The sequence below is a fragment of the Rattus rattus genome, chromosome 9, assembly GCF_011064425.1.
Source record: "Rattus rattus isolate New Zealand chromosome 9, Rrattus_CSIRO_v1, whole genome shotgun sequence".
NCBI classification, from domain to species: domain Eukaryota; kingdom Metazoa; phylum Chordata; class Mammalia; order Rodentia; family Muridae; genus Rattus; species Rattus rattus.
In genome coordinates, this window is record NC_046162.1 from 3,555,713 (window position 1) to 3,582,653 (window position 26,941).

Here is a 26,941-nt window from a genome sequence, read left to right on the forward strand (position 1 = left end):
AAAGAGCTCGAAAACAGACACAGTGTTTATGTTTGTCTTTTTGAGACGGGGTCTCACTGGGATGGAACTTGCTCTGAAGAGCAGGCAGGCCTTGAACTGACAGAGATCTCTATCTGGTTCTGTCTCTGGAGTGCTCTGAGTATAAAAACGTGTGGCACCACAACCATCCCTTTGCAGTTACTTTGATAAGATTTTTGTCTTATTCTTTTGTTTCTGAAGTTTCCCTTACTATTGTGAAGAGATTTTTTTAAAAAAAAGATTTATTTATTTATTTTATGTATGTGAGTAGCTGTCCTCAGACACACCAGAAGAGGGCATCAGATCTCATCACAGATGGTTGTGAGCCACCATGTGGTTGCTGGGAATTGAACTCAGGTTCTCTGGAAGAGCAGTCAGTGCTCTTAACCTCTGAGCTATCTCTCCAGCCCCCGAGATCTTTTTTTTTTTTTTTTTTTTTTTTTTTTCCGGAGCTGGGGACCGAACCAGGACCTTGCGCTTGCTAGGCAAGCGCTCTACCACTGAGCTAAATCCCCAACCCCGAGATCTTTTTAATTAAAGAATATATAGCTGGCTGGGGTGGCTGGCCCAAGGTTTTAATCCCAATACTTGGGAAAAGAGCCGGAATTTGGTGAGTTCGGCCTCGCTGGTGTACAGATTGAGTTTCAGGACAGCCAGGCAGTGTGACAGAGAGAGATCCTGTCTCTCTTCCTCCCTCCCCACTGCCTCTTGTTCTTCCCCCTGCCCTCCCCCTTTCCCTGTCCTCCTCTCTCTGTCTGTCCCTCTCTTCATATATGAGTGTATACATACATACATGGCTGGAGAGACAGCTCTTCTGTGTAGAGCACTTGTTGCTCTGGTGGAGGACCTGGGTTCAGTTTCTTTCTGTCTTTCTTTCTTTCTTTCTTTCTTTCTTTCTTTTAAAAAAAAATGTTTTTTATTCATTTATTGTGTGAGTGTTCTGCTGCATATACATTTGCAGGCCAGAAGAGGGCAACAGATCCCCTTACAGATGGTTATAGCCACCATGTGGTTGCTGGGAATTGAACTCAGGATCTCATGAAGAAGGGGCAGTGCTTCTGACCGTGGAGCCGTCTCTCCAGCCCCTGGATTCAGTTTCTAACACCTACAGTGGAGGCTCAAAACCATGTATAACTTCAGTTCCTGGAGATCTGACACTCTCTTCTGACCTCCATGATCACCCGACACAAACGTGGTGTATAGACACAAGCAGGTAAAATACCGATATGCATAAAACAACAATAATTTGAAGTATTTTATTTTCTGAGTGTGTGTGTCACGGGTCAGTGGAAGCCAGAAGCATCAGATTTCCCTGCACCTGGGCTTTCAAGCTCTTGAGCACTGCCTAAGGCAGGCGCTGAGGATTTAACTTGGACCCTGTGTAAGAGCAGAACAGGCTCACCATTGCTGACCCATCACTCCAGTCTTCCTTGTTTATTTCTTTCTTCACTTTTAATTCTGAGGCAGGACCTCAGCAGGAGCCCTTGTTACCCTGGTTCTCATTCTGTAAAATACAGTGGTCTTGAACTCACGGACATCTACCAGCCTCTGCCTCCAGCCTGCTGAGGTTAAAGACCTATTCTCCCATACATTACTCTGTGGTTTTGTTTTGTTTTGTTTTAGACTGTGTGACAGCCAGGGTAGCAGAGAGGGCTCAGGGCTTAGGATCCTTGCTTTCCCACAGGACTTGGATTTCATTTCCAGCACCCACGTGGCAACTCACAACCATTGCCTCCTCAGCTCTAGGGGCATGTAACATGTTATTCCCATGTTACCCAGCACCTAAACTCATCTACAGATATTCCTATGTCTGTCGCACACACTTCTGGTCGCCAAGGCAGATATGCACATACTATAGACATAGGAAACATTCATACAAGTAAAAAAAATAAAATTATATATAGAAAGAATTTGACGTCAGCCTTGTCTACATGGCTAGATCCAGGTGAGTCAGAGCTAATCGTATGAAATTTCTATCAGTTTAAGTCTTCTTCTCTGCACATGAGGGTGCAGGTGCCTGTGAGGTAACAGAAGAGGGAGTGAAATTAACCAATGTCCTTGAAGCTGCCACCATTGGTGTTCCTTGGCCATCTGCTGTAACGTTCTGGGAACTGAACCCAGGTCCTCTGCAACATGCTCTCTCTGCTAGCCTTTTCTCCAACCCCCTCTTCTACAAGTTTGACTCTGTGATTGTGTAAGACCACGTTTGAGCTACCTACATCCAGAGGGGCTGTTTGATAGGAGAGGAGGGCAGTGCTTGCACTTCTGGGAAACTGTAGATGAGTTCGGACTCTCGGTGACTTTGGATGGGTGTAGTGCTCAGTAGTCCCCCAGTGTGTGTTGGGAACCTCACTTAATCTTATTTTATGTAGTAAACTGCATGTGTATCAGTCATTTGAGGAGTCTCTTGGTACCATTCCAGTTCGTGGGAACTCTGTTTATATGTCCCTGAAAAGCCACACCATAGCCCCAGTGTCAGGACAGTGCCAAATGTCCAGCTGGTCCAGAGCTGGCATCTGTACCTCATGGGATACAGCAAAGAGAACAGATGCTATGCAATGGGTTTCCCAGAAGTCCCCGGGCTGCCCATCCCTCCCATCAGGTAGCCCTGCTCTCTGGGAGGCAGTGTTTGGGAGGTTCTGCGTCTCCACCTTAGGATGGGGCGCAGAGAGCATTTCTAGTGCCTGCCTCTGAGTCTCCTGCTCTCGGGTGGAGCCGAGCCTATGAGAATGGCTGGGCCCTCTCTCCAGGTGACGCCCAGTTTTGTTTTTCATTTTGCTTTCTGTTTGTTAGTTATTTTGTGGTTCTGAGGATCAAACCTTTGACACCAACCTTAGACAGGGTGTCTATTCCTGAGTCATGTCCCCAGTCCTACTGTGTGTGTGTGTGTGTGTCTGTGTGTGTGTGAATGTGTGTGTGTGTGTGTGTGTGTGTGTCTGTGTGTGTGAGATTGAGTGTGTGTGTGTGTTGTGTGTGTCTGTGTGTGTGAGATTGAGTGTGTGTGTGTGTCTGTGTGTGTCTGTGTGTGTGAGATTGAGTGTGTGTGTGTGTGTGTGTCTGTGTGTGTGAGATTGAGTGTGTGTGTGTGTGTGTGTGTGTGTGTGTGTGTGTGCTTTCTGCAAATACACAGCTCAGACCCTCTTTTAACCTGAGATCTCCCTGTCTCAGGCTAACGTGTAGCTGGGGCACAAGTTAGTGCCCCACAGACTCCTGCTCCATTGTGATCTGAACTGTGAGTCTAGCTGGTGTTGGTCCCTGGTGTTCCATTGGACGTTGTTCCTCCTGGTTCTTCCCTTCTTTCCTCATCACTGGCACATAGGCCATCAGCTTTCCTACTGATCTTCTGACCCACTCACTTCTTTACTAAAACCATGGAAAGAGTGGACCCACACCCACCACTTACACAAGTGACACAGAGAGTCCAGAACTATGCAGGTTTTATAAAAAGGTGTACCATGGGGTTTACAGTGAGGACGGGCCGGAGTTGGAGGAATTGAATACACTGATGCTCCTGGTTAACGGTAATTGGATGTCCACCCCTTATTCATGGCCCCAAAAACCTTGTTCAGGGATATCTGAACTAAAGAATGTGAGTGTGTGTGTGTGTGTGTGTGTGTGTGTGTGTGTGTGTGTGTGTGTGTGTGAAATCTTCCTGGTAGTACCTGTTGAGAGGTACAAGTGGGCTGTGGACCAGGAACTGTGAAAGGAGCCTAAGTAAGAAGTAACAGAGAGCACAAGCATCTTCCATTCCCTGGCTTCAGCCATGTCTTTCTCAGGGCTTCAGTCAAAGCCTTTGGACCTGGAGGCCTCCTGCCTGTCTGGCTCCTGACCCTCGTCATAAAGTTCAAGCTCCCTCCTCCAGGATGGCAGTTGCTGTAGCTCCAGGTCATGAACCCACACTGGGAGTCTCTCAAGTCTTCCCTCTCTGTGGGCTTTGGCATTCTTCCCTAGGCTCCACAGGAGTGATCCTTAATTCTAATGACACCTCCAGCCAGGTAAACTGTGCCTCATGCAATACTCTCTCTATATATGAAATCCACAAGCTGCCCGGGCTGAGAGGATTCAATCCAGGAGAGACCTGGCTACTCATTCTATCCCCACACAGGAGGAAACTCTAGGAAAGACTCCGAAGGAACCTGGAGGAATGGATGAGGAGCCTTGGGCTAGTGTGGGGACCAGGATGGGATTTTCAGAGGCTGTGAGCCATAGGTGTATAGTAGGTGGAGAAAGGCAAGGACTGGTGGCCTCTGTGGCTGTAGAGGAGAGGTAGGGAGAGGGCAGAGTGAGATGGGACAGGTCAGGAATGCTGGCAGGTGCCGTCCCCTGACTAAGCTGCTGCTGGGAGAAGGATACTTCAGAGAAGGGGACAAGAGGACAGTGAGATAGTTTTGCTGGGCTAGAGGAGCCCCTTGTTTAGGAGAAGAGGTTGACTGTGCACCCTTCTGCCCACCGCTGTTGTTGTCCTTCCCCTAAGTTCCTTCCTAGAACCTGTCATGAAGGTCTCTGTGGATGCGGACCTCCCACTGTCCTGAGCAAAAGAGGAGGCAATACAGACAACACTGATTGGCTCCCAGGGCTCCCACTTCCTACACATCCTGGGCCCTTTTATGGTTTACCCACATGTCCTGATTTTTTCCTGGTTCTGAGTAATGCATGCAAGTGTATGAGTGCACATGTGCAGTCTAAATGGAGTGATGTCACTTGTGCTGTCCGTGCTCCCCAAGAGCGAGACTGTTGTTCTGGCTACTCTTATGTCAGCTGGACACAAGCCAGAGAATCTTTATAGTTTTATTTATTTTATCTATATGAATACACTGTAGTGTCTTCAGACACACCACAAGAGGACACCAGATCTCATTACAGACGGTTGTGAGCCTCCATGTTGTTGCTAGGAGTTGAACTCAGGACCTCTGGGAGAGCAGTCAGTGCTCTTATCTGCTGAGCCACCTCTCCAGCCCCCAAGCCAGAAATATTTTTGCAAAAGGAATCTCAATTGAGAAAATTCTCCTATCAGGTTTATGTGGTACACATTTCTTGATTGATTATGGACGTGGGAGGATCTAGCTCAGTATGACATTGTCCTGGGCTGATAATACTAATATTATAGGCAAGAAGGCTGAGTAAACCAGAATAACAAGATAAAGGGGGCCCGAGAGATGGCTCAGTGGTTAAGAGTACAGACTGCTCTTCCGGAGGTCCTGAGTTCAATTCCCAGCACCCACATGGTGGCTCACAAATATTTGCACTGGGTTTTGATGCCCTCTTCTGGTGTGTCTCAAGGCAGCTGCAGTGTAGTCATATAAATAAATAAATAAATAAATAAATAAATAAATAAATAAATAAATCTTGTTTTTTTTCTCTTAAAAGAACAAGACAGGAAGCAACACTTGTCCATGACCTCTGCCTCAATTACTCCCCTGGGCCTTGTGTTTCTGCCCTGAAGTCTCTGACTTACAGCTACAAGATGAAATAAATGCTTCCCTGTCTCCACATCACTTCTGGTCATGATATTTTATCACAGCAATAGAAATGCTAACCAGAACAACTGTCTGACAAAAACACAGTAGCAGGCAAGGGAAGTCCCCATGTGAGCTGTTGGTCCAAGGAGTCAAGAAGATTCCAAGAGCAATGTGAGCTCTTGTTTTTGCCTTCCTTTCCCTCCCAGAGAGTTAAGGGAAGTCCTTACTGCTGAAGACACATTTCATTGTGGACATGGGATTCAGAGGACTCATGCTGGATTGGACTTGAAGGCTTCCTCACTGATCTGGCCAAGGCTAAGGGCATGGATCTGTAAGTCAGTGTCACAGGCCCTCCACAGTGGAGAGGGTCTGAGCCTCCTCTGATGCTTGAGGACATGTGAAGATGCTAGGACTGGTCCTCCAGCGGCTGCAGGTGGGGCTCTTGTCACCGCCCAGCTCATGGCCCTTTGGAAGTGTAGTTTATAGATCCCTTCTTTCTACTCTATTCTAAAAGTTGATTCAGTCATTGTGTGCGGGTCTCCTTCCTAGTTAGCTACACTTTCTGCAGCTTGGAGCAGTTAGGTACACAGGAGACCCCTCCCCATCCCCCAACACAAAACACAAACAAACAAAAGGTTAAATAAAAATAAAAAGAACCGGGGCTGGGGATTTAGCTCAGTGGTAGAGCGCTTACCTAGGAAGCGCAAGGCCCTGGGTTCGGTCCCCAGCTCCGAAAAAAAGAACCAAAAAAAAAAAAAAATAAATAAAAATAAAAAAAATAAAAATAAAAAGAACCACAATAGAGCCATTTACGGTGGGGCATGCCTTATAATCCATCATGCTTGGTGGGGATTGGGGGATGGGATGGAGATGAGGGTGGGAACACAAGTGTCAGGAGTTCAAGGCCAACCTAGTTTGTATGATGGATTTGAGAGGACAGCCTGGATTACATGAGAGTATAAAACGTATCTCAAAGGCAAAAATGAATTAAAACAACAAAAACAAGGGAAGCTGACTTTCCTATGAGGTTTTTCACACTCGTTTAGCTGTAATTCCAGTCTCTTGGAACCTTTCGTTTGATACTGCGTGTGGGGTATCTTTCTCCTGTGCAACTCTGCATACAAGACAGCAATGCAGTCCCGGGGAGGTTTACTCAAATATTGTGAATTTGAAGAAGGGCAGGGGCGAAGACTACACCGCTGTGTGTCCTCAGTTCAGCGATGCTTGGAGACCAGTGCCGAAGTCACGTGACCCAGAAACTTGTCCAAGGAGGCATGCATCTCCGGGCTGAAGTCTCCGGGATAGTGCCGGGCAAGAGTCACCAGCAGACAGTGGCTAAAGAACTGAAGAATGAGAAGCGCCCCGCCTTGGGTTTATCTCTCCGGAACAGCGAGTCTTGAAGGGACCCACATATCCAGCAAGGGCGGGTGCAGCTCAGTCACAGGACTCACCTGAAAGTTAGCAGGGTCCACGCGGAGCTCGTGTGCGTGTAGGTCACTGAGAGCAGACAGAACCAGGCAGGTGGTCCAGGTGGTGGGCAGCGAGCGTCAGTGCATCAGCCACCTTTTGGGCATGGGCTTTAACCTGGCTGGAACCTGGTTTCAGGTCCAAGTGTGGGAAGTAGGTTTTGGTGGATGGGAAAGCCAGGAAGGTCCTGTGAAAGATTGAGGGTTGGACGCAACCGGACCCAGAGGTAGAGAGAACCCGCTTTCACCGCGCAGTTCATTGGAAGGTGAGCCCGAGGGCGTACCTCTCCAAGGCCTCGGTCGTGTAGATTCCAACATTGCTACCCATCTTCTTCCAGAGCGCGAGGACCAACCTGTGATCAGTTTGGGACAGAGCCATCTTCACTGAACTGTGGCTGTGCGCTCCGTGCCCTGTCTTCTCCCTCTGTGCCCTGGCTGCGCTCCAAGAGGTTCTGAAACCCATGAAGTCACCAGGGGGCGCTGGATCGTTGCAGGTTGCTTGGGAGTTTCCTTGACAGGCAGCCCTTTGTCTCTCTAGGCTCCTTTTCCAAGCTGTACATTTCAAAGTATTTCTTGTACGGACAATGGCATCTAATATATACTACCAGATTACGATGGATTTTAGTGTCTATTTTCGCACTGCTTATCCTGCCCCCCACCCCCACCTCAGAGTCCTTAAGACACTTCGTATATTTTCTTTCCTTTCTTACTCATTATTGAAAAGGATTGACTTGTCTTTCTTCTGGGTGCATTTCTCCTTAGAGGAGCACATACCGACACTTACCTTTTTTCCCTTGAGCACATCTCCTTTCGTTAAATATTCCATAGTTAAATCTGCATTTAAAGGCTGGAGAGATGGCTCAGCAGTTAAGAGCACTGACTGCTCTTCCAGAGCAGGGGGCTCAGATTCCCTGCACCCACGTGCCTGCTCCCCGTTGTCTGTAACCTCAGGTCCAGTGGATCTGAAGCCCTCTTCTGTCTTCCACAGTCATGCAAGCGATGCATGGGTATCCATGCAGCCCAAACACCCACGAGTGTAAAATAAGAGATTTAAATCTAGATTTAAAAACCCTCTAGGGGTTGGGGATTTAGCTCAGTGGTAGAGAGCTTGCCTAGCAAGTGCAAGGGACTGGGTTCGGTCCCCAGCTCCGAAAAAAAAATAAATTCCAACTCGATTTAATATATACATATGTATACATTACATATTATGAGAAATAGTATATGACTGGTCTATAGGGCAAATTCCTTTGGAGGCAATGACCTTAAGGGTGCCTATACTCTATCTCAATGATGACATGAAGAACCAATGGTACGTTCTCTGTGACTATGTCATTCCTGCATTAAAGGTTCTGTTCTTACTCACGTGTGTGTATACGTGTGACTCTGCTGTAGTTCCTGAGGTCTGGAACTGGAGGGATGTGGCACCAAGCCCTGTCCATTTTAGCCGGCTTTGATGGGCACACCTCAGTGACATCACTTTCCTCCACAATGTTGTGCAATCTTCACCACCACCCATTTCCAGAACTTTTCCTCAGCAAGAAACAACCACTAGCTGACTCTCCATAACCATCCAACCCCTGCACAGAGGCCCCGTCAAACAGGAGGCTGCTTGCCGTTCCTACAGATCTGCTTATTTTTGATATTTTACAAACATGAGGCCATGCTCTGTGAGACTTGGTTCTAATGATTTCTTCCTCTTGACATTTTTATTTACGGTTCTGCCACATTGTATAAGCAATTTACTCTTTGTTGTCACTAGTTTCTATAGGGGTACAGATGTACCCCAGTTAATAGAATGCTTGTTTAGTGTATGTATGTATGTATTATGTACATATGTATGCATGCATGTATGTATTATATAAATATCTATGTATTATGTTTGTATGTGTATATACAACCCTAAGTTCAATTCCCAAGCACTGCATAAACTGGGCATGGAGGCACATATCTGTAATTTCAGCATTCAGGGGTAGAAGCAAGAGGATTGAGAGTTCCATGGTGAGCTGGAGGGATGGCTCAGCATCCTCTCAAAGAGAACCTCTCAAAGGTCCTGAGTTCAACTCCCAGCAACCATACAGCTGCTCACAAGCATCTGTAGTGGGATCCAATGCCCTCTTGTGGTGGGTCTGAGAGAGCTGTAGAGTACTCGTATGTAATAAATAAATACATCCTTAAAAATAAGAGTTCCAGGGCATCCTTGGCTATTTAAAGTGTTTGAGGCCAGCCTAGGCTACGTTTGAAAGAAAGAAAGAAAGAAAGAAAGAAAGAAAGAAAGAAAGAAAGAAAGAAAGAAAGAAAGAAGGAAAGAAAGAAAGAAAGAAAGAAGGAAAGAGAGAAAGAAAGAAAAAAAGCAAGCAAGCAAGCAAGCATGCAAGCAAGCATTAAAGAGAAAGAAAAAGAAAGAAAGAAAGTAAAAGAAAGAAAGAAAGGGCAAAAGAGCAGGCATTTTGGATGGGCTACCTGTTGCCTACCCACACGCTCATATGTTGTCTGTTTTTAGCTGTTTTTCCAGTAGATCCCACACTGAAGGAAGAGAGGTATTAAGAACTTCCCTACCTGAGAGGGCCTGTGATTCTTTGGCTCAGGGAGAAAAGACATGGCTGTCAGTGAAGGGCTTGGGATGGCCTGATGCCCAGACTCAGAAGCCATGTGGTGTGTGTGTGTGTGTGTGTGTGTGTGTGTGTGTGTGTGTGTGTTTGTGTATGTGTAAGTATGTAAGTATCCAGTTAGGCTTTTTAGCTTTGAACCCTGTCTTATCTATTTGGTTGTGAGCCTAGACGTTAATGGCTGAATCACCTCTCAAGTCCCTGAAACTTATCTTTACTGCCCCATGGCTAAACTGGCTGGAAGCTTCCCCATACCACACACGAAAACTTTGCACATGCAGAGAAATAGGCACACAGTCTTCTTCCTACTTCTGCTTTATTCAAAGACTGGTTCAAGGGAGGGAAGAAGGGCCTGATCAGAAGGCAAGCCCGGCAGGAGGTGGCTTAACGGTACTTGGAGGTCAGCACGGTGCTCACAGAGGCAAAGAATTTGTCCAGAGAGGCGTGCATGGCGGGTGTGAAATCCGCAGGGTGGTGGCAAGCCAAGGTCACCAGCAGGCAGTGGCTCAGGAACTGCAGAGACAGACAGGGTCAGTCCCTAGTAGTAGACACCCTGCTGGGTAAGCTCCCCTTCCTGGAACACTGTGTTCCCTGCCCTGGGCATGAGGAATCCCTTCCCCCTCCCCCTGTGCCCCTCACCACTGCCTCAAGGGATCCTTGGAGGTCCCAGGTGCCCCCTGCCAGGTCTGAGCTCACACCTTGAAGTTGACAGGATCCACACGCAGTTTGTGGGCATGCAGGTCGCTCAGAGAGGACAGGGCAACAGGCAGGTCATCGAGGTGGCTTGCAGCATTGGTCAGGGCATCAGCAACCTTCTTGCCGTGAGCCTTGACCTGGTCGGAGCCTTCACTTGTATTAAAGTGAGGGAAGTAGGTCTTGGAGGAGGGGAAGACAATGAACAACCTGTGAGAAGGAAAGAGAAGTTGAGGCCACAGGAAAGCACAGTTAGGAGCTGCCCACTGAGTCCCCTGTCTGTTTTGGATCCTGCTATCCTTACACAACAGGGTACTGATCTCACCTCCCTATGGTCTCTGCGCCAATTTCAGCAGCATGGTTACCAATCTTCACCCAGGCTTTCTTGATGTTGTTTTTGTCCTCTTCAGAGAGCACCATGATTGCTTCCTGAGTTTATCAGAATGAGAATGTATTGGCCCTGCAGCAAGTTTCATTTATATGTCCAGGAGGTAAGGACACGCCCTTGGAGGGGCTCTCATTGGCTGGCCTGTGTTCTGCCCAGGAAGGCTTGTAAACAGGGACATGTGGGAGGGGTCACCTCCCAGCTTGGCCACCCTCCTTGTCTACTTCCACCTTCATCCTTCCTCTGAGGACAAGAAGGATAGGATTCTGGGAACTTAGAGGCAGAAGGAATGGCTGTGCCTGGCCAGGGAGGTGGTGGTCTGCTCCTGGGTGGTGGAGTTGAAAGACCACCGGGGTGGGGAAGACACCAACTCAAATCTCGAGACGACGCAACCCCCAAGAACTCACGAGAAACCAGTCTTGATGTAATAAACAAGAGGTGTATTTGAGGAACCAGAGCTTTGGGGACGACACGTATCTCACACAGGAGACAGAGGAGTCGACCCCAAGCCCAATTAGGGGAAGGGATTTATAGGGAAAATTCATAGGTAGTTGGCAACAGTCACACAAAGCAATTTCATTGGTTTGTAACTTGGGCTCAGTTCAACTCTAGGCCGCCCTGCTTCTGGGGCAAGCTGACCCCAATTCTTGTTTTTCTCAGGACTGTTGAGTCAGGCCTTATCGAGGCCAGATGGTTTGTGGTGGCTATAGCCAGGCTACATCCCCAAAACATGTTATGTTATTCTTTGCTGTGAGGTGCACTTGTCCTCACAGCAGGGTCAGTGGGGGATAGTTTAAAATCTTTATTCTTTCATTCCCTACTTCTGCTTGTGACTAGTTCTAACCTTAGAACTCAGGGCCACCTTCTTCAATTTTTCCCCTAAGTTCTTCTGAGGCTTGATATAGTTGGTGAAGCATTAAAATCTGCACTGTACTAACTCTTTCTCTAATAAAGGCTGTTAACTTATTAAAAATACAGGGTCCAAATGTCAAAAGTAACAAGAGAATAACTAAGGGTCCTACGAGCGTGGAAATTAGTCTCACATTCCCAAGCAGAACAGTGTAAACTTTCTAAGCCCCCACAACGCTGGATGGTAGCCTGGTCTTAGCCATCTTGGGGGCAAATGTAAAACCTCAGTCTCCCCAATTGGCACCTTGCTTCTGGACTTCTGCATCCAAACTTGCCCCCAGGTGAAAATCTCTTTGGGACTTCTAGGGGCATACTCTGAGGATCTGTCAGGAATGTCCTAGGTGTCCAGCCCAGCTGCCAACTTACAAAAGTCAGGGGTGAGAGTGGGCCACCATGTGTATGGTGGGATCACCTTGGGGATGGACCATATTACCTCCCTGGCCTGGGAGGAAACTTGCCAAATCAGTTTCTGGGGGATATGGGGATTATAAGTGCTTACAACAGAGACGAAGCTTAAGAGGATTAGCAGTCTTTTCTAACTTCCATTCATTTCTAAGAACATCTGGTACTGTCTTCAAATGGGAGGCGTGGACCCATGCAGCAAACCCATCTACCTTAACAACAATGGGAGTGATTAACAGTACTAGATAGGGTCCTTTCCAGTGGGGTTCTAAATTCTCAGCCTTGTGTCGCCGGACCAGGACTGCATCTTCTGCTGGGAACTGGTGAGGCACCCTGGACTTCCCATCTTGTAGGTCTCCTTCACTTGGCTCCAAATTACACTTTGGACTGTTTCTAAAGCCTTTAAATGAGCAAACAGGGTTTTAGGAAAAACCTCAGGGTAGGGGACCCCACCCGATTCAAGGAGGGGGAGGCTCCCATACATAATCTCATAAGGTGTTAGACCAAAAGGGTCAGGAGTGCTCTGTACACGGAACAGAGCAAAAGGAAGGAGGACAGTCCAGTCTTCCCCCACCAGTCTCTAAGGCCAATTTTGTCAAGGTCTCCTTTAGATTTTTATTTATCTTTTTCACCTGCCCTGAACTCTGTAGTCTCTTCGGGGACGTGGGTAAGGCTGAATCTGGAAGGGGCATTTCTTGCTCTGAAGAGAGCAAGAGGGAAGGAGTGCCACCCAGTCTGCGCCAGTCTCCATGGTCAATTTGGTCAGGGTCTCTTTCAAAATTTTATTTATTCTCTCTATCTGTCCTGAACTTTGAGGTCTGTAGATGTAGTATAATTTTTAATTGGTCTCTAAATACCTGGCCACACCCTGGCTTACCTTGACAACGAAGGCAGGGCCATTGTCTGACCTAATTACCTTGGGCACTCCAAACAGGGAGAAGATTTCTTCTAGTATCTTCTTGATGACTGTTGAGGCCATCTCTTGCTTGGTGGGGAAAGCTTCTACCTATTCCTGAAAAGATATCTATAAACACTAGGAGACATTTATAACCATATTTTCCTGGTTTTATTTCTCTGAAGTCCACTTCTCAGTAGGATCCAGGCTGTTCCCCACGGAGCCTCCTACCAGAGTCAACTTTCCTGAAAACAGTTACCTTTTGGCATGGTATACATCAGTGTACTATCTGTTCCAGAGATACTTGAGACCTGTGACATAATATTTAGTTTTTGAAAATGTCTGGATGAGTTTGCTTACCCCTAAGTGAGTCCATTGATGCATTTGTTTTATCATGGCCTCTGCCTGTTTTTGTAGCAGGATTTTCTTTCCCGTTGAGATGTACCAGAGTCTCTTCCTCGGCCTGGCTGGGTCATGGCAGGCCCTTAACAGAGCCAGAATCTCTTTTTTTCTTGCCCTCAGATGTCAGCAGGCCCCTCTGCTGATGGGCTGTAGCAAAGGCATACCTGCTCTCCTTATAGATGTTAAGCCTCTTTCTCAGCTCAAGGGCTTTGGTGAGGGGAGCGAGCTCTACCCTCTGAGTAGAAGTGCCTTCTGGTAGGGCCTGAGCCCCTATGACTCTGTTTCTATCTACCACTGCTGCCCCAGCCCATCTTTTTTCTTCTCTAAGAAGCTGCTCCTATCTATGAACCAGATGGCATCTACCCCCTCTGGTGGCTGGTCAGTCAGATCTTTACGCCACCCCTGTGCTTTAGTGAGCACCTGCTGACAGTCATGAAGGGAGATCTAGGTCGGGGTCCTGGAGCAGGGTTGTAGGGTTCAGACTCGTAGGGGCAGTCTGGAATCACAAGGACCAAGTGGGATACCCAGCCCATGCCAAGGTTCACCGTCCTTCCGGTAGTCCATGAGTATCATTTGTTGCTGGTAGTCCCCTGTACTCAAGGTCTTTTGCTGGACACTAGCCCATTTGGGCGTAGGAGCACAGAGTGTTGGGCCCCCGTATTCACAAAACAACTGGGCAGGCTTCCCTTCTATCTTTGCGCATAGCCAGCACTCTAGGACCAAGAGGCTTGCCTTCCGGGCCGCTGGAGAGGCCCCTCTTGTTCTTCCTGGGGCAGTCCCTGACCCAGTGTCCTTTTTCCTTGCGATAGGCACACTGATCTTTAGCCAGGAATTCTCTTCTGTTGCCAGGTACTGTCTTCCTAGGTTCCCCAACTACTGTGGCCAGTATATGTTCCTCTCCTGTCTTTTATCCCTCTTTAGCTCTCTAGCTTCTTCTTTTTGTCTCTTTTCTTCCCTAGCTTCCTGCTCTTTTTACCTTCTTTCCTCTTTCTCTTCCTCAGTCTCTCTCATATCTTTTGCATCTTCCTCTAGAGCTACTAGACGCTGTCCACTTATGTAACCACACTTCAACTTTACTTTCTCTGCAACTTACACTAACTCTCAGCAACTTAGCTTAACCCTTCAAATTTCTGTAACTTTTTCTTTGTATCTTTTTCTTACCTTAGCCAGATTGGTGGGGCATTTTCTAGTCCCTCGGAGACCCACCCTTGGAGCCTGGCGGTAGACCTGGAGCACTCCCTACCTTCAGGGGTATTGAGGTCAACAGTCAGGAGTGAGGGTCTTCCATCCGTGTCTGGAACATTCTTTCTGGCCTCTAGTAGGATTATGTCTTTCCTCAGTGGTAAAGAAGACCTGTAACAGTTACTAACAAGCATCTCAAGTGGGATGGTGAGAAAACAAGAAGAGAATCTAGAGAATAGAGGTCCACTGAAGAGGACAAATAGCATTTAGTCACACAGCTAAGCCAGGAGGACTTTTTGGGACAAAAAGGCCATTGTAAAAATAAGCACAAGCTTTGTGTCTGTGAAACAGAAAGGCGAGCAGAGAGGCAGCTGATCTGTTACCGACCGTCTCTCTGGACTTAGATTTTACTTAAGGAGTACCTCCCTTCAGTGCCAGCTCAGTGGCTCTGCCTCTCAAGAGACCCAGCCTCTGAAGGACACTAGGCTTCCAGTAAAAACTAATAACAAAAGGATGGAGAGATGGTTAGGACCTGGTTGCTAGATGCCAAGTGACTGACAAAAGAATTGTAATCGGTTCACCTGGGACTTTCAGGACCTCAGTAGCAGCCCTTTACCAAACTGTCTCAGTGGGCTAAAGGCCCATGGATAAGAAAACATTAATCCTGACCTTGGCCACAGCCAAAGGCTGAATTCTAAATTTTGACTGGCAAAACAAAGTTCTTCACTGTTTGTTGCAGATTCTTTTTGAAACGATTTTAGGGGCTTCTCTGCCCCCCAATCTGGGGCATTTTGACCACAGGGGTAGGAACTGGCTGCTGAGGGGATAGGATCAAAGGCACTCTCCATGTCAATGATGACTAACAGGGAAGGTTACTTAATGTTGGAGATCAACTCCTCTCTTGGAATAGGGCCAGCAGATAAGGCAGGCTCCCTTAAAGAACTTCTCTTAATGAACACTCTCCTTCTGTGAGCAAGTGTTGAAGATCTGGCCACTGAAGGCAGCAACTGGAAATATTTTTTTTTCAGGGCCAAAAGTCTCAAAAAACAACCACTAACTCTACGCTATCTTTTTGTTGTCAAAGCATCAACCCCAGCCGGCCTCATCACCTTGAAACTCCTCTTACGCTGACTTGGCCTGAGCTGCGCCACTGCCCACGCGCAGCCTGCAGCCTGCTAGCAGGCCTGTATGCTTGCCACCCTCAGCCCCACACTTCTCTACTCTGTGCTGTCCCTTCCTTAGAAGCTGTGAATGTTTAAGCAACAGGGAGAATTTTTCTTCAGATATAAGGTAAAGCTTTCAGGTTCTTGTTAATGCCTGCTTCAGATGGGGGTCACTCACTAATCTGGAGTCCTTCATACACAACTGTTAATAGCAGCTAGACTGGACAAGGGGAGTAAAGGGAGGGGCATCTCTCCTTGGAGAGGAGGCTCAAGAGAGAAAGATAAAACTCCCCGGCAGAAAACAATTTTTCTCAAGCAAATTATTTTTAACTTTTAAGTTAAGCACCAAGAGGACCAAGTAAAACTCTTTGACGAACAAAGCAAACAGTTCCATGATTTCAAACACAGTCGTCAGTCCAAATTCAAAAATGAAACAAAAGCCAAAAAGACACTCGACAATACCACAGAAAACAAACCAGACAAACAAGACCAAGACAAAGCATCCTATAACCAATTTCCACAGATGCCTGGTACCTTCAGTACCTGGCCCAAACTGCAGCTTAACCTTAGCTGCTTCTGGGATGAGACGGACCATCTGATTCCACCCCCCAACAGGATTCCAGAGTGTCCTCTTGCCCTAACGTCCGTCCAATGGTCCACCGTCAGAGACAAAGGGGTTGTCACAGTCTGCCCCATGGCAAAGAAAAAGAACACCAAACACAGAAACAGAATACAAACAACAGACACTAACATGTCCAAGCACACTTGTCCGTGCCTAGACTTAAATAGGCAGCCAAACTCGACCTCTGATGGAGTGGGATTCCTCGTCCACTCCCGCCTAGGTAAAAGGAGCACTACGTCTCCTTTGCTCCAAAAAACCACAGTCAGGTCCTCCTGACTGCCCACAGTCGGGTCCTCCCGACTGTTCTCCACCCATGGAACAACTTCCAGGACTGCAGCTTGCGGGCCCAGGGGGTCCCCACTTCTGCAGCCAGAGGGTCCTCACGGACCGCAGAGGTGGCTGCACAGAGTGGGATTCTACGTCCACTCCCTTATTTCAAACTGATACTAACCAGAACCAGAACAGAGACAGACACAGACAGCGGCCGCGCACTCAGACACAATTGGGGATTCCCCTTACCTCCAAGAAGGTCTTCGGAGTTGTGGTTGGTTGCAAGATCCCAGACGAGCCCCCAAATGAAAGACCACCAGGGTGGGGAAGACACCCACTCAAATCTCGAGACGACGCAACCCCCAAGAACTCACGAGAAACCAGTCTTGATGTAATAAACAAGAGGTGTATTTGAGGAACCAGAGCTTTGGGGACGACACGTATCTCACACAGGAGACAGAGGAGTCGACCCCAAGCCCAATTAGGGGGAGGGATTTATAGGGAAAATTACATAGGTAGTTGGCAACAGTCACATAAAGCAATTTCATTGGTTTGTAACTTGGGCTCAGTTCAACTCTAGGCCGCCCTGCTTCTGGGGCAAGCTGACCCCAATTCTTGTTTTTCTCAGGACTGTTGAGTCAGGCCTTATCGAGGCCAGATGGTTTGTGGTGGCTATAGCCAGGCTACATCCCCAAAACATGTTATGTTATTCTTTGCTGTGAGGTGCACTTGTCCTCACAGCAGGCTCAGTGGGGGATAGTTTAAAATCTTTATTCTTTCAGAGTTCCTGAGGGTGGGGTGTCTCTCCTCTCTCTGCATACTGTTTCAGTCTCCCCTCCCTGAGATTCTTAGAGGGTGTCCTAGCCTTCAGGATCTTAAGTCGTAAAGCAGCCAAATCCCTGTCCTTCTCTCCTCTCCTCTCCCTTCTCTGCTGCTAACCGTCCTGCTCTCCTGTCTTCTACCCTCAGTCTTCCCTTTTCTCTTCCTCCCTTCCTTCAATCCCCCTTCCCTTCAGACCCATCCTTTTCAGACTTAGTAAAGACAGTGGCTCAATCCCAAAGACTACTTAGCCTTTTCTGGGTAGAGAGATGTGACCGAGAGCTTGGGTGGACTCCTGCTTATGTCTTATGTGTTTTCCTACACAGGAATAGAAAGGAGGTGCCTCTAGGAATGGCTCAGCACTGAAGAATGCTTGCTGCCCTTCCTGAGGGCCTGAGTTTGGTTCCCCACACCCATGTGAGGTGGATCAGAACTACTGGAACAGCAGCTCCATTATCTGGGGATTTGCCACCCCTTGTGACCTTCTTGGTAGACACACACACACACACACACACACACACACACACACACACGGGCATACATAGAAACATGCATACACATAATAATGAGGGGTTGGGCATTTAGCTCAGTGGTAGAGCGCTTATCTAGCAAGCACAAGGCCCTGGGTTCGGTCCTCAGCTCCAAAAAAAAAAAAAAAAAAAGAAAATGAAGATGAGTCTGCTGTAAGGAAAGAAGTCCACAGGGAGAGGAGGAAGCTGCCTAGGTATTGAGAGCGGTCCTTGCCCAGAAACTAGTGACTGTGGTACTTGCCACTCTCTGGGAAGCTGTATCCAGTGCAGCCTACACTGGCTCCTTCCAGAAAAGCCTGGAAATGTAGATCAGGTTCCAGAACACCATAGCCAGGCAACCTGAGGTGCAGCCTACAGCCAGTGGCCTTCAAGCCAGAACAAGAGCATTTCTGGATGCTGCTAAGAGCTGGGGAAGCAGAGGGACGTGTCAGGAGGGCAGCTTCCATAGTGACACCAGAGCTCAGACTCACTTCCTGCCAACTGCATCTCACAGCAGCCTGCTGCTTAGTGGTACTTCTGCTTAGAGTGCAGGTACGGAAGCCATCTTTCCGTAGCCTGTGTTTATAGGCAGTGAGCATTGCTGTGCTAGTCAAGGAAAGAGCTCGAAAACAGACACAGTGTTTATGTTTGTCTTTTTGAGACGGGGTCTCACTGGGATGGAACTTGCTCTGAAGAGCAGGCAGGCCTTGAACTGACAGAGATCTCTATCTGGTTCTGTCTCTGGAGTGCTCGGAGTATAAAAACGTGTGGCACCACAACCATCCCTTTGCAGTTACTTTGATAAGATTTTTGTCTTATGCTATTTGTTTCTGAAGTTTCCCTCATTATTTTGAAGAGATTTCTTTAATTAAAGAATATATAGCTGGCTGGGGTGGCTGGCCCAAGGTTTTAATCCCAATACTTGGGACGAAGAGCTAGGTGGAATTTGGTGAGTTCTGGCCTCGCTGGTGTACAGACTGAGTTTCAGGACAGCCAGGCAGTGTGACACAGAGAGATCCTGTCTATCTTCCTCCCCCGCATTGCCTCTTCTTCTTCCCCCTGCCCTCCCCCTTTCCCTGTCCTCCTCTCTCCGTCTGTCCCTCTCTTCATATATGAGTGTATACATACATACATGGCTGGAGAGACAGCTCTTCTGTGTAGAGCACTTGTTGCTCTGGTGGAGGACCTGGGTTCAGTTTCTTTCTGTCTTTCTTTCTTTCTTTCTTTCTTTCTTTCTTTCTTTCTTTCTTTCTTTCTTCTTTTTTAAAAAAATGTTTTTTATTCATTTATTGTGTGAGTGTTCTGCTGCATATACATTTGCAGGCCAGAAGAGGGCAACAGATCCCCTTACTGATGGTTATAGCCACCATGTGGTTGCTGGGAATTGAACTCAGGATCTCATGAAGAAGGGGCAGTGCTTCTGACCGTGGAGCCGTCTCTCCAGCCCCTGGATTCAGTTTCTAACACCTACAGTGGAGGCTCAAAACCATGTATAACTCCAGTTCCTGGAGATCTGACACTCTCTTCTGACCTCCATGATCACCCGACATAAACGTGGTGTATAGACACAAGCAGGTAAGATACCGATATGCATAAAACAACAATAATTTGAAGTATTTTATTTTCTGAGTGTGTGTGTCACGGGTCAGTGGAAGCCAGAAGCATCAGATTTCCCTGCACCTGGGCTTTCAAGCTCTTGAGCACCGCCCTAAGGCAGGCGCTGAGGATTTAACTTTCGGACCCTGTGTAAGAGCAGAACAGGCTCACCATTGCTGACCCCATCACTCCAGCCTTCCTTGTTTATTTCTTTCTTCACTTTTAATTCTGAGGCAGGGCCTCAGCAGGAGCCCTTGTTACCCTGGTTCTCATTCTGTAAAATACAGTGGTCTTGAACTCACAGACATCTACCAGCCTCTGCCTCCAGCCTGCTGAGGTTAAAGACCTACTCTCCCATACATTACTCTGTGGTTTTGTTTTGTTTTGTTTTAGACTGTGTGACAGCCAGGGTAGCAGAGAGGGCTCAGGGCTTAGGATCCTTGCTTTCCCACAGGACTTGGATTTCATTTCCAGCACCCACGTGGCAACTCACAACCATTGCCTCCTCAGCTCTAGGGGCATGTAACATGTTATTCCCATGTTACCCAGCACCTAAACTCATCTACAGATATTCCTATGTCTGTCGCACACACTTCTGGTCGCCAAGGCAGATATGCACATACTATAGACATAGGAAACATTCATACAAGTAAAAAAAAATAAAATTATATATAGAAAGAATTTGACGTCAGCCTTGTCTACACGGCTAGATCCAGGTGAGCCAGAGCTAATCGTATGAAATTTCTATCAGTTTAAGTCTTCTTCTCTGCACATGAGGGTGCAGGTGCCTGTGAGGTAACAGAAGAGGGAGTGAAATTAACCAATGTCCTTGAAGCTGCCACCATTGGTGTTCCTTGGCCATCTGCTGTAACGTTCTGGGAACTGAACCCAGGTCCTCTGCAACATGCTCTCTCTGCTAGCCTTTTCTCCAACCCCCTCTTCTACAAGTTTGACTCTGTGATTGTGTAAGACCACGTTTGAGCTACCTACATCCAGAGGGGCTGTTTGATAGGAGAGGAGGGCAGTGCTTGCACTTCTGTGAAACTGTAGATGAGTTCGGACTCTCGGTGACTTTGGATGGGTGTAGTGCTCAGTAGTCTCCCAGTGTGTGTTGGGAACCTCACTTAATCTTATTTTATGTAGTAAACTGCATGTGTATCAGTCATTTGAGGAGTCTCTTGGTACCATTCCAGTTCGTGGGAACTCTGTTTATATGTCCCTGAAAAGCCACACCATAGCCCCAGTGTCAGAACAGTGCCTAATGTCCAGCTGGTCCAGAGCTGGCATCTGTACCTCATGGGATACAGCAAAGAGAACAGATGCTATGCAATGGGTTTCCCAGAAGCCCCAGCACTGCCCATCCCTCCCATCAGGTAGCCCTGCTCTCTGGGAGGCAGTGTCTGGGAGGTTCTGAGTCTCCACCTTAGGATGGGGCGCAGAGAGCATTTCTAGTGCCTGCCTCTGCGTCTCCTGCTCTCGGGTGGAGCCGAGCCTATGAGAATGGCTGGGCCCTCTCTCCAGGTGACGCCCAGTTTTGTTTTTCATTTTGCTTTCTGTTTGTTGCTTATTTTGTGGTTCTGAGGATCAAACCTTTGACACCAACCTTAGACAGGGTGTCTCATCCTGAGTTAGGCCCTCAGTCCTACAGTGTGTGTGTGTGTGTGTGTGTGTGTGTATGTGTGTGTGTGTGTCTGTGTGTGTGAGATTGAGTGTGTGTGTGTGTGTGTGTATGTGTGTGTGTGTGTGTGCTTTCTGCAAATACACAGCTCAGACCCTCTTTGAACCTGAGATCTCCCTGTCTCAGGCTGACGTGTAGCTGGGGCACAAGTTAGTGCCCCACAGACTCCTGCTCCATTGTGATCTGAACTGTGAGTCTAGCTGGTGTTGGTCCCTGGTGTTCCATTGGACGTTGTTCCTCCTGGTTCTTCCCTTCTTTCCTCATCACTGGCACATAGGCCATCAGCTTTCCTACTGATCTTCTGACCCACTCACTTCTTTACTAAAACCATGGAAAGAGTGGACCACACCCACCACTTACACAAGTGACACAGAGAGTCCAGAACTATGCAGGTTTTATAAAAAGGTGTACCATGGGGTTTAGAGTGAGGCCTGGCGGGAGTCGGGGGAATTGAATACACTGATGCTCCTGGTTAACGGTAATTGGATGTCCACCCCTTATTCATGGCCCCAAAAACCTTGTTCAGGGATATCTGAACTAAAGAATGTGTGTGTGTGTGTGTGTGTGTGTGTGTGTGTGTGTGTGTGTGTGTGTGTGTGTGAAATCTTCCTGGTAGTACCTGTTGAGAGGTACAAGTGGGCTGTGGACCAGGAACTGTGAAAGGAGCCTAAGTAAGAAGTAACAGAGAGCACAAGCATCTTCCATTACCCTGGCTTCAGCCATGTCTTTCTCAGGGCTTCAGTCAAAGCCTCTGTACCTGGAGGCCTCCTGCCTGTCTGGCTCCTGACCCTCGTCCTAAAGTTCAAGCTCCCTCCTCCAAGATGGCAGTTGCTGTAGCTCCAGGTCATGAACCCACACTGGGAATCTCTCAAGTCTTCCCTCTCTGTGGGCTTTGGCAATTCTTCCCCAGGCTCCACAGGAGTGATCCTTAATTCTAATGACACCTCCATCCAGCTAAGCTGTGCCTCATGCAATACACTCTCTATATATGAAATCCACAGGCTGCCCGGGCTGAGAGGATTCAATCCAGGAGAGACCTGGCTACTCATTCTATCCCCACATAGGAGGAAACTCTAGGAAAGACTCCGAAGGAACCTGGAGGAATGGATGAGGAGCCTTGGGCTAGTGTGAGGACCAGGATGGGATTTTCAGAGGCTGTGAGCCATAGGTGTATAGTAGGTGGAGAAAGGCAAGGACTGGTGGCCTCTGTGGCTGTAGAGGAGAGGTAGGGAGAGGGCAGAGTGAGATGGGACAGGTCAGGAATGCTGGCAGGTGCCGTCCCCTTCGAAGCTGCTGCTGGGAGAAGGATACTTCAGAGAAGGGGACAAGAGGACAGTGAGATAGTTTTGCTGGGCTAGAGGAGCCCCTTGTTTATGAGAAGAGGTTGACTGTGCACCCTTTTGTCCACCGCTGTTGTTGTCCTTCCCCTAAGTTCCTTCCTAGAACCTGCCATGAAGGTCTCTGTGGATGCGGACCTCCCACTGTCCTGAGCAGAGAGGAAGGGAATACAGACAACACCAATCGACTCCCAGGGCTCCCACTTCCTACACAACCTGGGCCCTTTTATGGTTTACACACATGTCCTGATTTTATCCTGGTTCTGAGTAATGCATGCAAGTGTATGAGTGCACATGTGCAGTCTAAATGGAGTGATGTCACGTGTGCTGTCCGTGCTCCGCAAGAGCCAGAGTGTTGTTCTGGCTACTCTTATGGCAGCTGGACACAAGCCAGAGAATCTTTTTAGTTTTTTTTTTCTTTTTTTCAGAGCTGGGGACCGAACCCAGGGCCTTGTGTTTGCTAGGCAAGCGCTCTACCACTGAGCTAATTCCCCAACCCCTCTTTTTAGTTTTATTAATTTTATCTATATGAATACACTGTAGCTGTCTTCAGACACACCAGAAGAGGACATCAGATCCCATTACAGATGGTTGTGAGCCACCATGTGGTTGCTGGGAGTTGAACTCAGGACCTGTGGAAGAACAGTCGAAGTTCTTAACCGCTGAGCCATCTCTGCAGCCCATTAAAAGATTTTTGTTTTTTTACGTGAATACCCTCTCCTCTTCAGAGTTGCCAGAAGAGGGCACCAGGTCTCATTACAGATGGTTGCGAGCCACCATGTTGTTGCTAGGAGTTGAACTTGGGACCACTGGGAGAGCAGTCAGTGAGTGCTCTTGACTGCTGAGCCAACTCTCCAGCCTCCAAGCCAGAAATATTTTTGCAAAGGGAATCTCAATTGAGAAAATTCTCCTATCAGGTTTATGTGGTACACATTTCTTGATTGATTATGGACGTGGGAGGATATAGCTCAGTATGACATTGTCCTGTGCTGATAATACTAATATTATAGGCAAGAAGGCTGAGTAAGCCAGAATAACAAGATAAAGGGGGCCCGAGAGATGGCTCAGTGGTTAAGAGCACCAACTGCTCTTCCCGAGGTCCTGAGTTCAATTCCCAGCACCCACATGGTGGCTCACAAATATTTGCACTGGGTTTTGATGCCCTCTTCTGGTGTGTCTCAAGGCAGCTGCAGTGTAGTCATATAAATAAATAAATAAATAAATCTTGTTTTTTCTTTTAAAAGAACAAGACAGGAAGCAACACTTGCCGTGACCTCTGCATCAATTACTCCCCTGGGCCTTGTGTTTCTGCCCTGATGTCTCTGACTTACAGATATAAGATGAAATAAATGCTTCCCTGTCCCCATGTCACTTCTGGTCATGATATTTTATCACAGCAATAGAAACGCTAACCAGGACAACTGTCTGACAAAAACACAGTAGCAGGCAAGGGAAGTCCCCATGTGAGCTGTTGGTCCAAGGAGTCAAGAAGATTCCAAGAGCAATGTGAGCTCTTGTTTTTGCCTTCCTTTCCCTCCCAGAGAGTTAAGGGAAGTCCTTACTGCTGAAGACACATTTCAGTGTGGACATGGGATTCAGAGGACTCATGCTGGATTGGACTTGAAGGCTTCCTCACTGATCTGGCCAAGGCTAAGGGCATGGATCTGTAGGTCAATGTCACAGGCCCTCCACAGTGGAGAGGGTCTGAGCCTCCTCTGATGCCTGAGGACATGTGAAGATGCTAGGACTGGTCCTCCAGTGGCTGCAGGTGGGACTCTTGTCACCGCCCAGCTCATGGCCCTTTGGAAGTGTAGTTTATAGATCCCTTCTTTCTACTCTATTCTAAAAGTTGATTCAGTCATTGTGTGCGGGTCTCCTTCCTAGTTAGCTACACTTTCTGCAGCTTGGAGCAGTTAGGTACACAGGAGACCCCCCACCCATCGCCAACAGGGAACACAAACAAACAAAAGGTTAAATAAAAATAAAAAGAACCACAATGGAGCCATTTATGGTGGGGCATGCCTTATAATCCATCATGCTTGGTGGGTATTGGGGTATGGGCAGAGATGAGGGTGGGAACACAAGTGTCAGGAGTTCAAGACCAACCTAGTTTGTATGATGGATTTGAGAGGCCAGCCTGGATTACATGAGAGGATAAAATGTATCTCAAAGGCAAAAATGAATTAAAACAACAAAAACAAGGGAAGCTGACTTTCCTATGAGGTTTTTCACACTCGTTTAGCTGTAATTCCAGTCTCTTGGAACCTTTCTTTTGATACTGCGTGTAGGGTATCTTTCTCCTGTGCAACTCTGCATACAAGACAGCAGTGCAGTCCCGGGGAGGTTCACTCAAATATTGTGAACTTGAAGAAGGGCAGGGGCGAAGACTACACTGCTGTGTATCCTCAGTTCAGCGATGCTTGGAGACCAGTGCCGAAGTCACGTGACCCAGAAACTTGTCCAAGGAGGCATGCATCTCCGGGCTGAAGTCTCCCGGATAGTGCCGGGCAAGAGTCACCAGCAGACAGTGGCTAAAGAACTGAAGAATGAGAAGCGCCCCGCCTTGGGTTTATCTCTCCGGAACAGCGAGCCTTGAAGGGACCCACATATCCAGCAAGGGCGGGTGCAGCTCAGACACAGGACTCATCTGAAAGTTAGCAGGGTCCACGCGGAGCTCGTGTGCGTGTAGATCACTGAGAGCAGACAGAACCAGGCAGGTCGTCCAGGTGGTGGGCAGCGAGCGTCAGTGCATCGGCCACCTTTTGGGCATGGGCTTTAACCTGGCTGGAACCTGGTTTCAGGTCCAAGTGTGGGAAGTAGGTTTTGGTGGATGGGAAAGCCAGGAAGGTCCTGTGGAAAGATTGAGGGTTGGGTGCAACCAGACCCAGAAGTAAGGAGAACCCGCTTTCACCGCACAGTTCATTGGAAGGTGAGCCCCAGGCGTACCTCTCCAAATTGCAACATTGCTACCCATCTTCTTCCAGAGCGCGACGACCAGCCCGCTATCAACTTGGGACAGAGCCATCTTCACTGATCTGTGGCTTCGCGCTGGTTGCCCTGGCTTCGCCCTCTGTGCCCTGGCTGCGCTTTAAGAGGTTCTGAAACCCATGGAGCCGCCATGGGGCGCTGGATCGTTGCAGGTTGCTTAGGAGTTTCCTTGACATGCAGCCCTCTGTCTCTCTAGGCTCCTTATCCAAGCCTTACATTTCAAAGTATTTCCTGTGTGGACAATGACATCTAATATATACTATTAGATTACGATGGATTTTAGTATCTATTTTGGCACTGTCTGCTTATCCTTCCCCCTACCCCCACCCCAGAATCCTTAAGACACTCCGTATATTTTCTTTCCTTTCTTACTCATTATTGAAAAGGATTGACTTGTCTTTCTTCTTGGTGCATTTCTCCTTGGAGGAGCACATACCCATACTTACCTTTTTTTCCCTTAAGCACGTCTCCTTTCGTTAAATATTCCATAGTTAAATCTGCATTTAAAGGCTGGAGAGATGGCTCAGCAGTTAAGAGCACTGACTGCTCTTCCAGAGCAGGGGGCTCAGATTCCCTGCACCCACGTGCCTGCTCCCCGTTGTCTGTAACCTCAGGTCCAGTGGATCTGAAGCCCTCTTCTGTCTTCCACAGTCATGCAAGTGATGCATGGGTATCCATGCAGCCAAAACACCCACGAGTGTAAAATAAAATAAGAGATTTAAATCTACATTTAAAAACCCTCTAGGGGTTGGGGGTTTAGCTCACTGGTGGAGCACTTGCCTAGCAAGTGCAAGGCCCTGGGTTTGGTCCCCAGCTCTGAAAAAAATAAAAAAATAAAAACCCTTCTAATCTAGGTCTTTTGGGCCAGGTACAGATTATTCCTAGCATTCAAGAGACAGATACAAAAGGATCTCTGTGAGTTCAAGACCATCCCTGTCTACAACATGTCGCTTTCCAGGCCAGTAAGGGTATATAAAGAGGCCCTGCCTGACTCTGCATGCATACAAGTATGTATGTATTATTTATGTGTATATATATGTATGTATTACGTATGTATGTACATATACAACCGTGAGTTCAATTCCCAAGCACTGCATAAACTGGGCATGGAGGCACATATCTGTAATTTCAGCACTCAGGGATAGAAGCAAGAGGATGGAGAGTTCCAGGGCGGGCTGGAGGGATGGCTCAGCAGTTAAGAGAACCTCTCAGTGGTCTTGAGGTCAACTCCCAGCAACCATACAGCGGCTCACAAGCATCTATAGTGGGATCCGATGCCCTCTCTGGTGTGTGTGAGACAGCTACAGTGTACTCATATATAATAAATAAATAAATCCTTAAAAATAAGAGTGCCAGGGCATCCTTGGCTATTTAAAATATTTGAGGCCAGCCTAGGCTACATGAAGCTCTATTTGAAAGAAAGAAAGAATGAATGAATTAAGGAAAGAAAGAAAGAGAGAAAGAAAGAGAGAAAGGAAGAAAGAAAGAGTGAGCAGGCATTTCTGGATGGGCTTCCTGTTGCCTACCCACATGCTCATATGT

At 47.7% G+C, this 26,941-nt stretch overlaps 2 protein-coding genes and 1 pseudogene across 2 annotated transcripts; all 3 read right to left on the reverse strand.

Moving 5' to 3' along the window:
- Window positions 1-6,691: 6,691 nt before the first annotated feature.
- Window positions 6,692-7,322, reverse strand: LOC116909408 (hemoglobin subunit theta-1-like). Its single transcript, XM_032912975.1, is given in 4 exon segments — window positions 6,692-6,820; window positions 6,929-6,992; window positions 6,994-7,131; window positions 7,228-7,322. Coding segments are annotated over 4 exon segments (426 nt in total).
- A 2,526-nt stretch (window positions 7,323-9,848) lies between these two features.
- Window positions 9,849-10,695, reverse strand: LOC116909407 (hemoglobin subunit alpha-like). Its single transcript, XM_032912974.1, has 3 exons — window positions 10,568-10,695; window positions 10,248-10,452; window positions 9,849-10,062 (listed from the first exon to the last, which is right to left on the reverse strand). Exons 1-3 carry the CDS (start codon window positions 10,660-10,662, stop codon window positions 9,934-9,936), a joined length of 429 nt encoding a protein of 142 aa, XP_032768865.1. The 5' UTR covers window positions 10,663-10,695; the 3' UTR covers window positions 9,849-9,933.
- A 14,126-nt stretch (window positions 10,696-24,821) lies between these two features.
- LOC116909409 lies at window positions 24,822-25,436 on the reverse strand (annotated as a pseudogene).
- Between the last annotated feature and the right edge of the window lie 1,505 nt (window positions 25,437-26,941).

Excerpts from the sequence above, each read along its gene's own strand:
- LOC116909407 (XM_032912974.1), bottom strand. The coding sequence starts at position 10,662 with ATGGTGCTCTCTGAAGAGGACAAAAACAACATCAAGAAAGCCTGGGTG. Across the intron at positions 10,453-10,567 it reads GGCGCAGAGACCATAGGGAG|GTTGTTCATTGTCTTCCCCT; the intron begins GTGAGATCAGTA and ends TCCTTCTCACAG. Across the intron at positions 10,063-10,247 it reads TGGATCCTGTCAACTTCAAG|TTCCTGAGCCACTGCCTGCT; the intron begins GTGTGAGCTCAG and ends CTGTCTCTGCAG.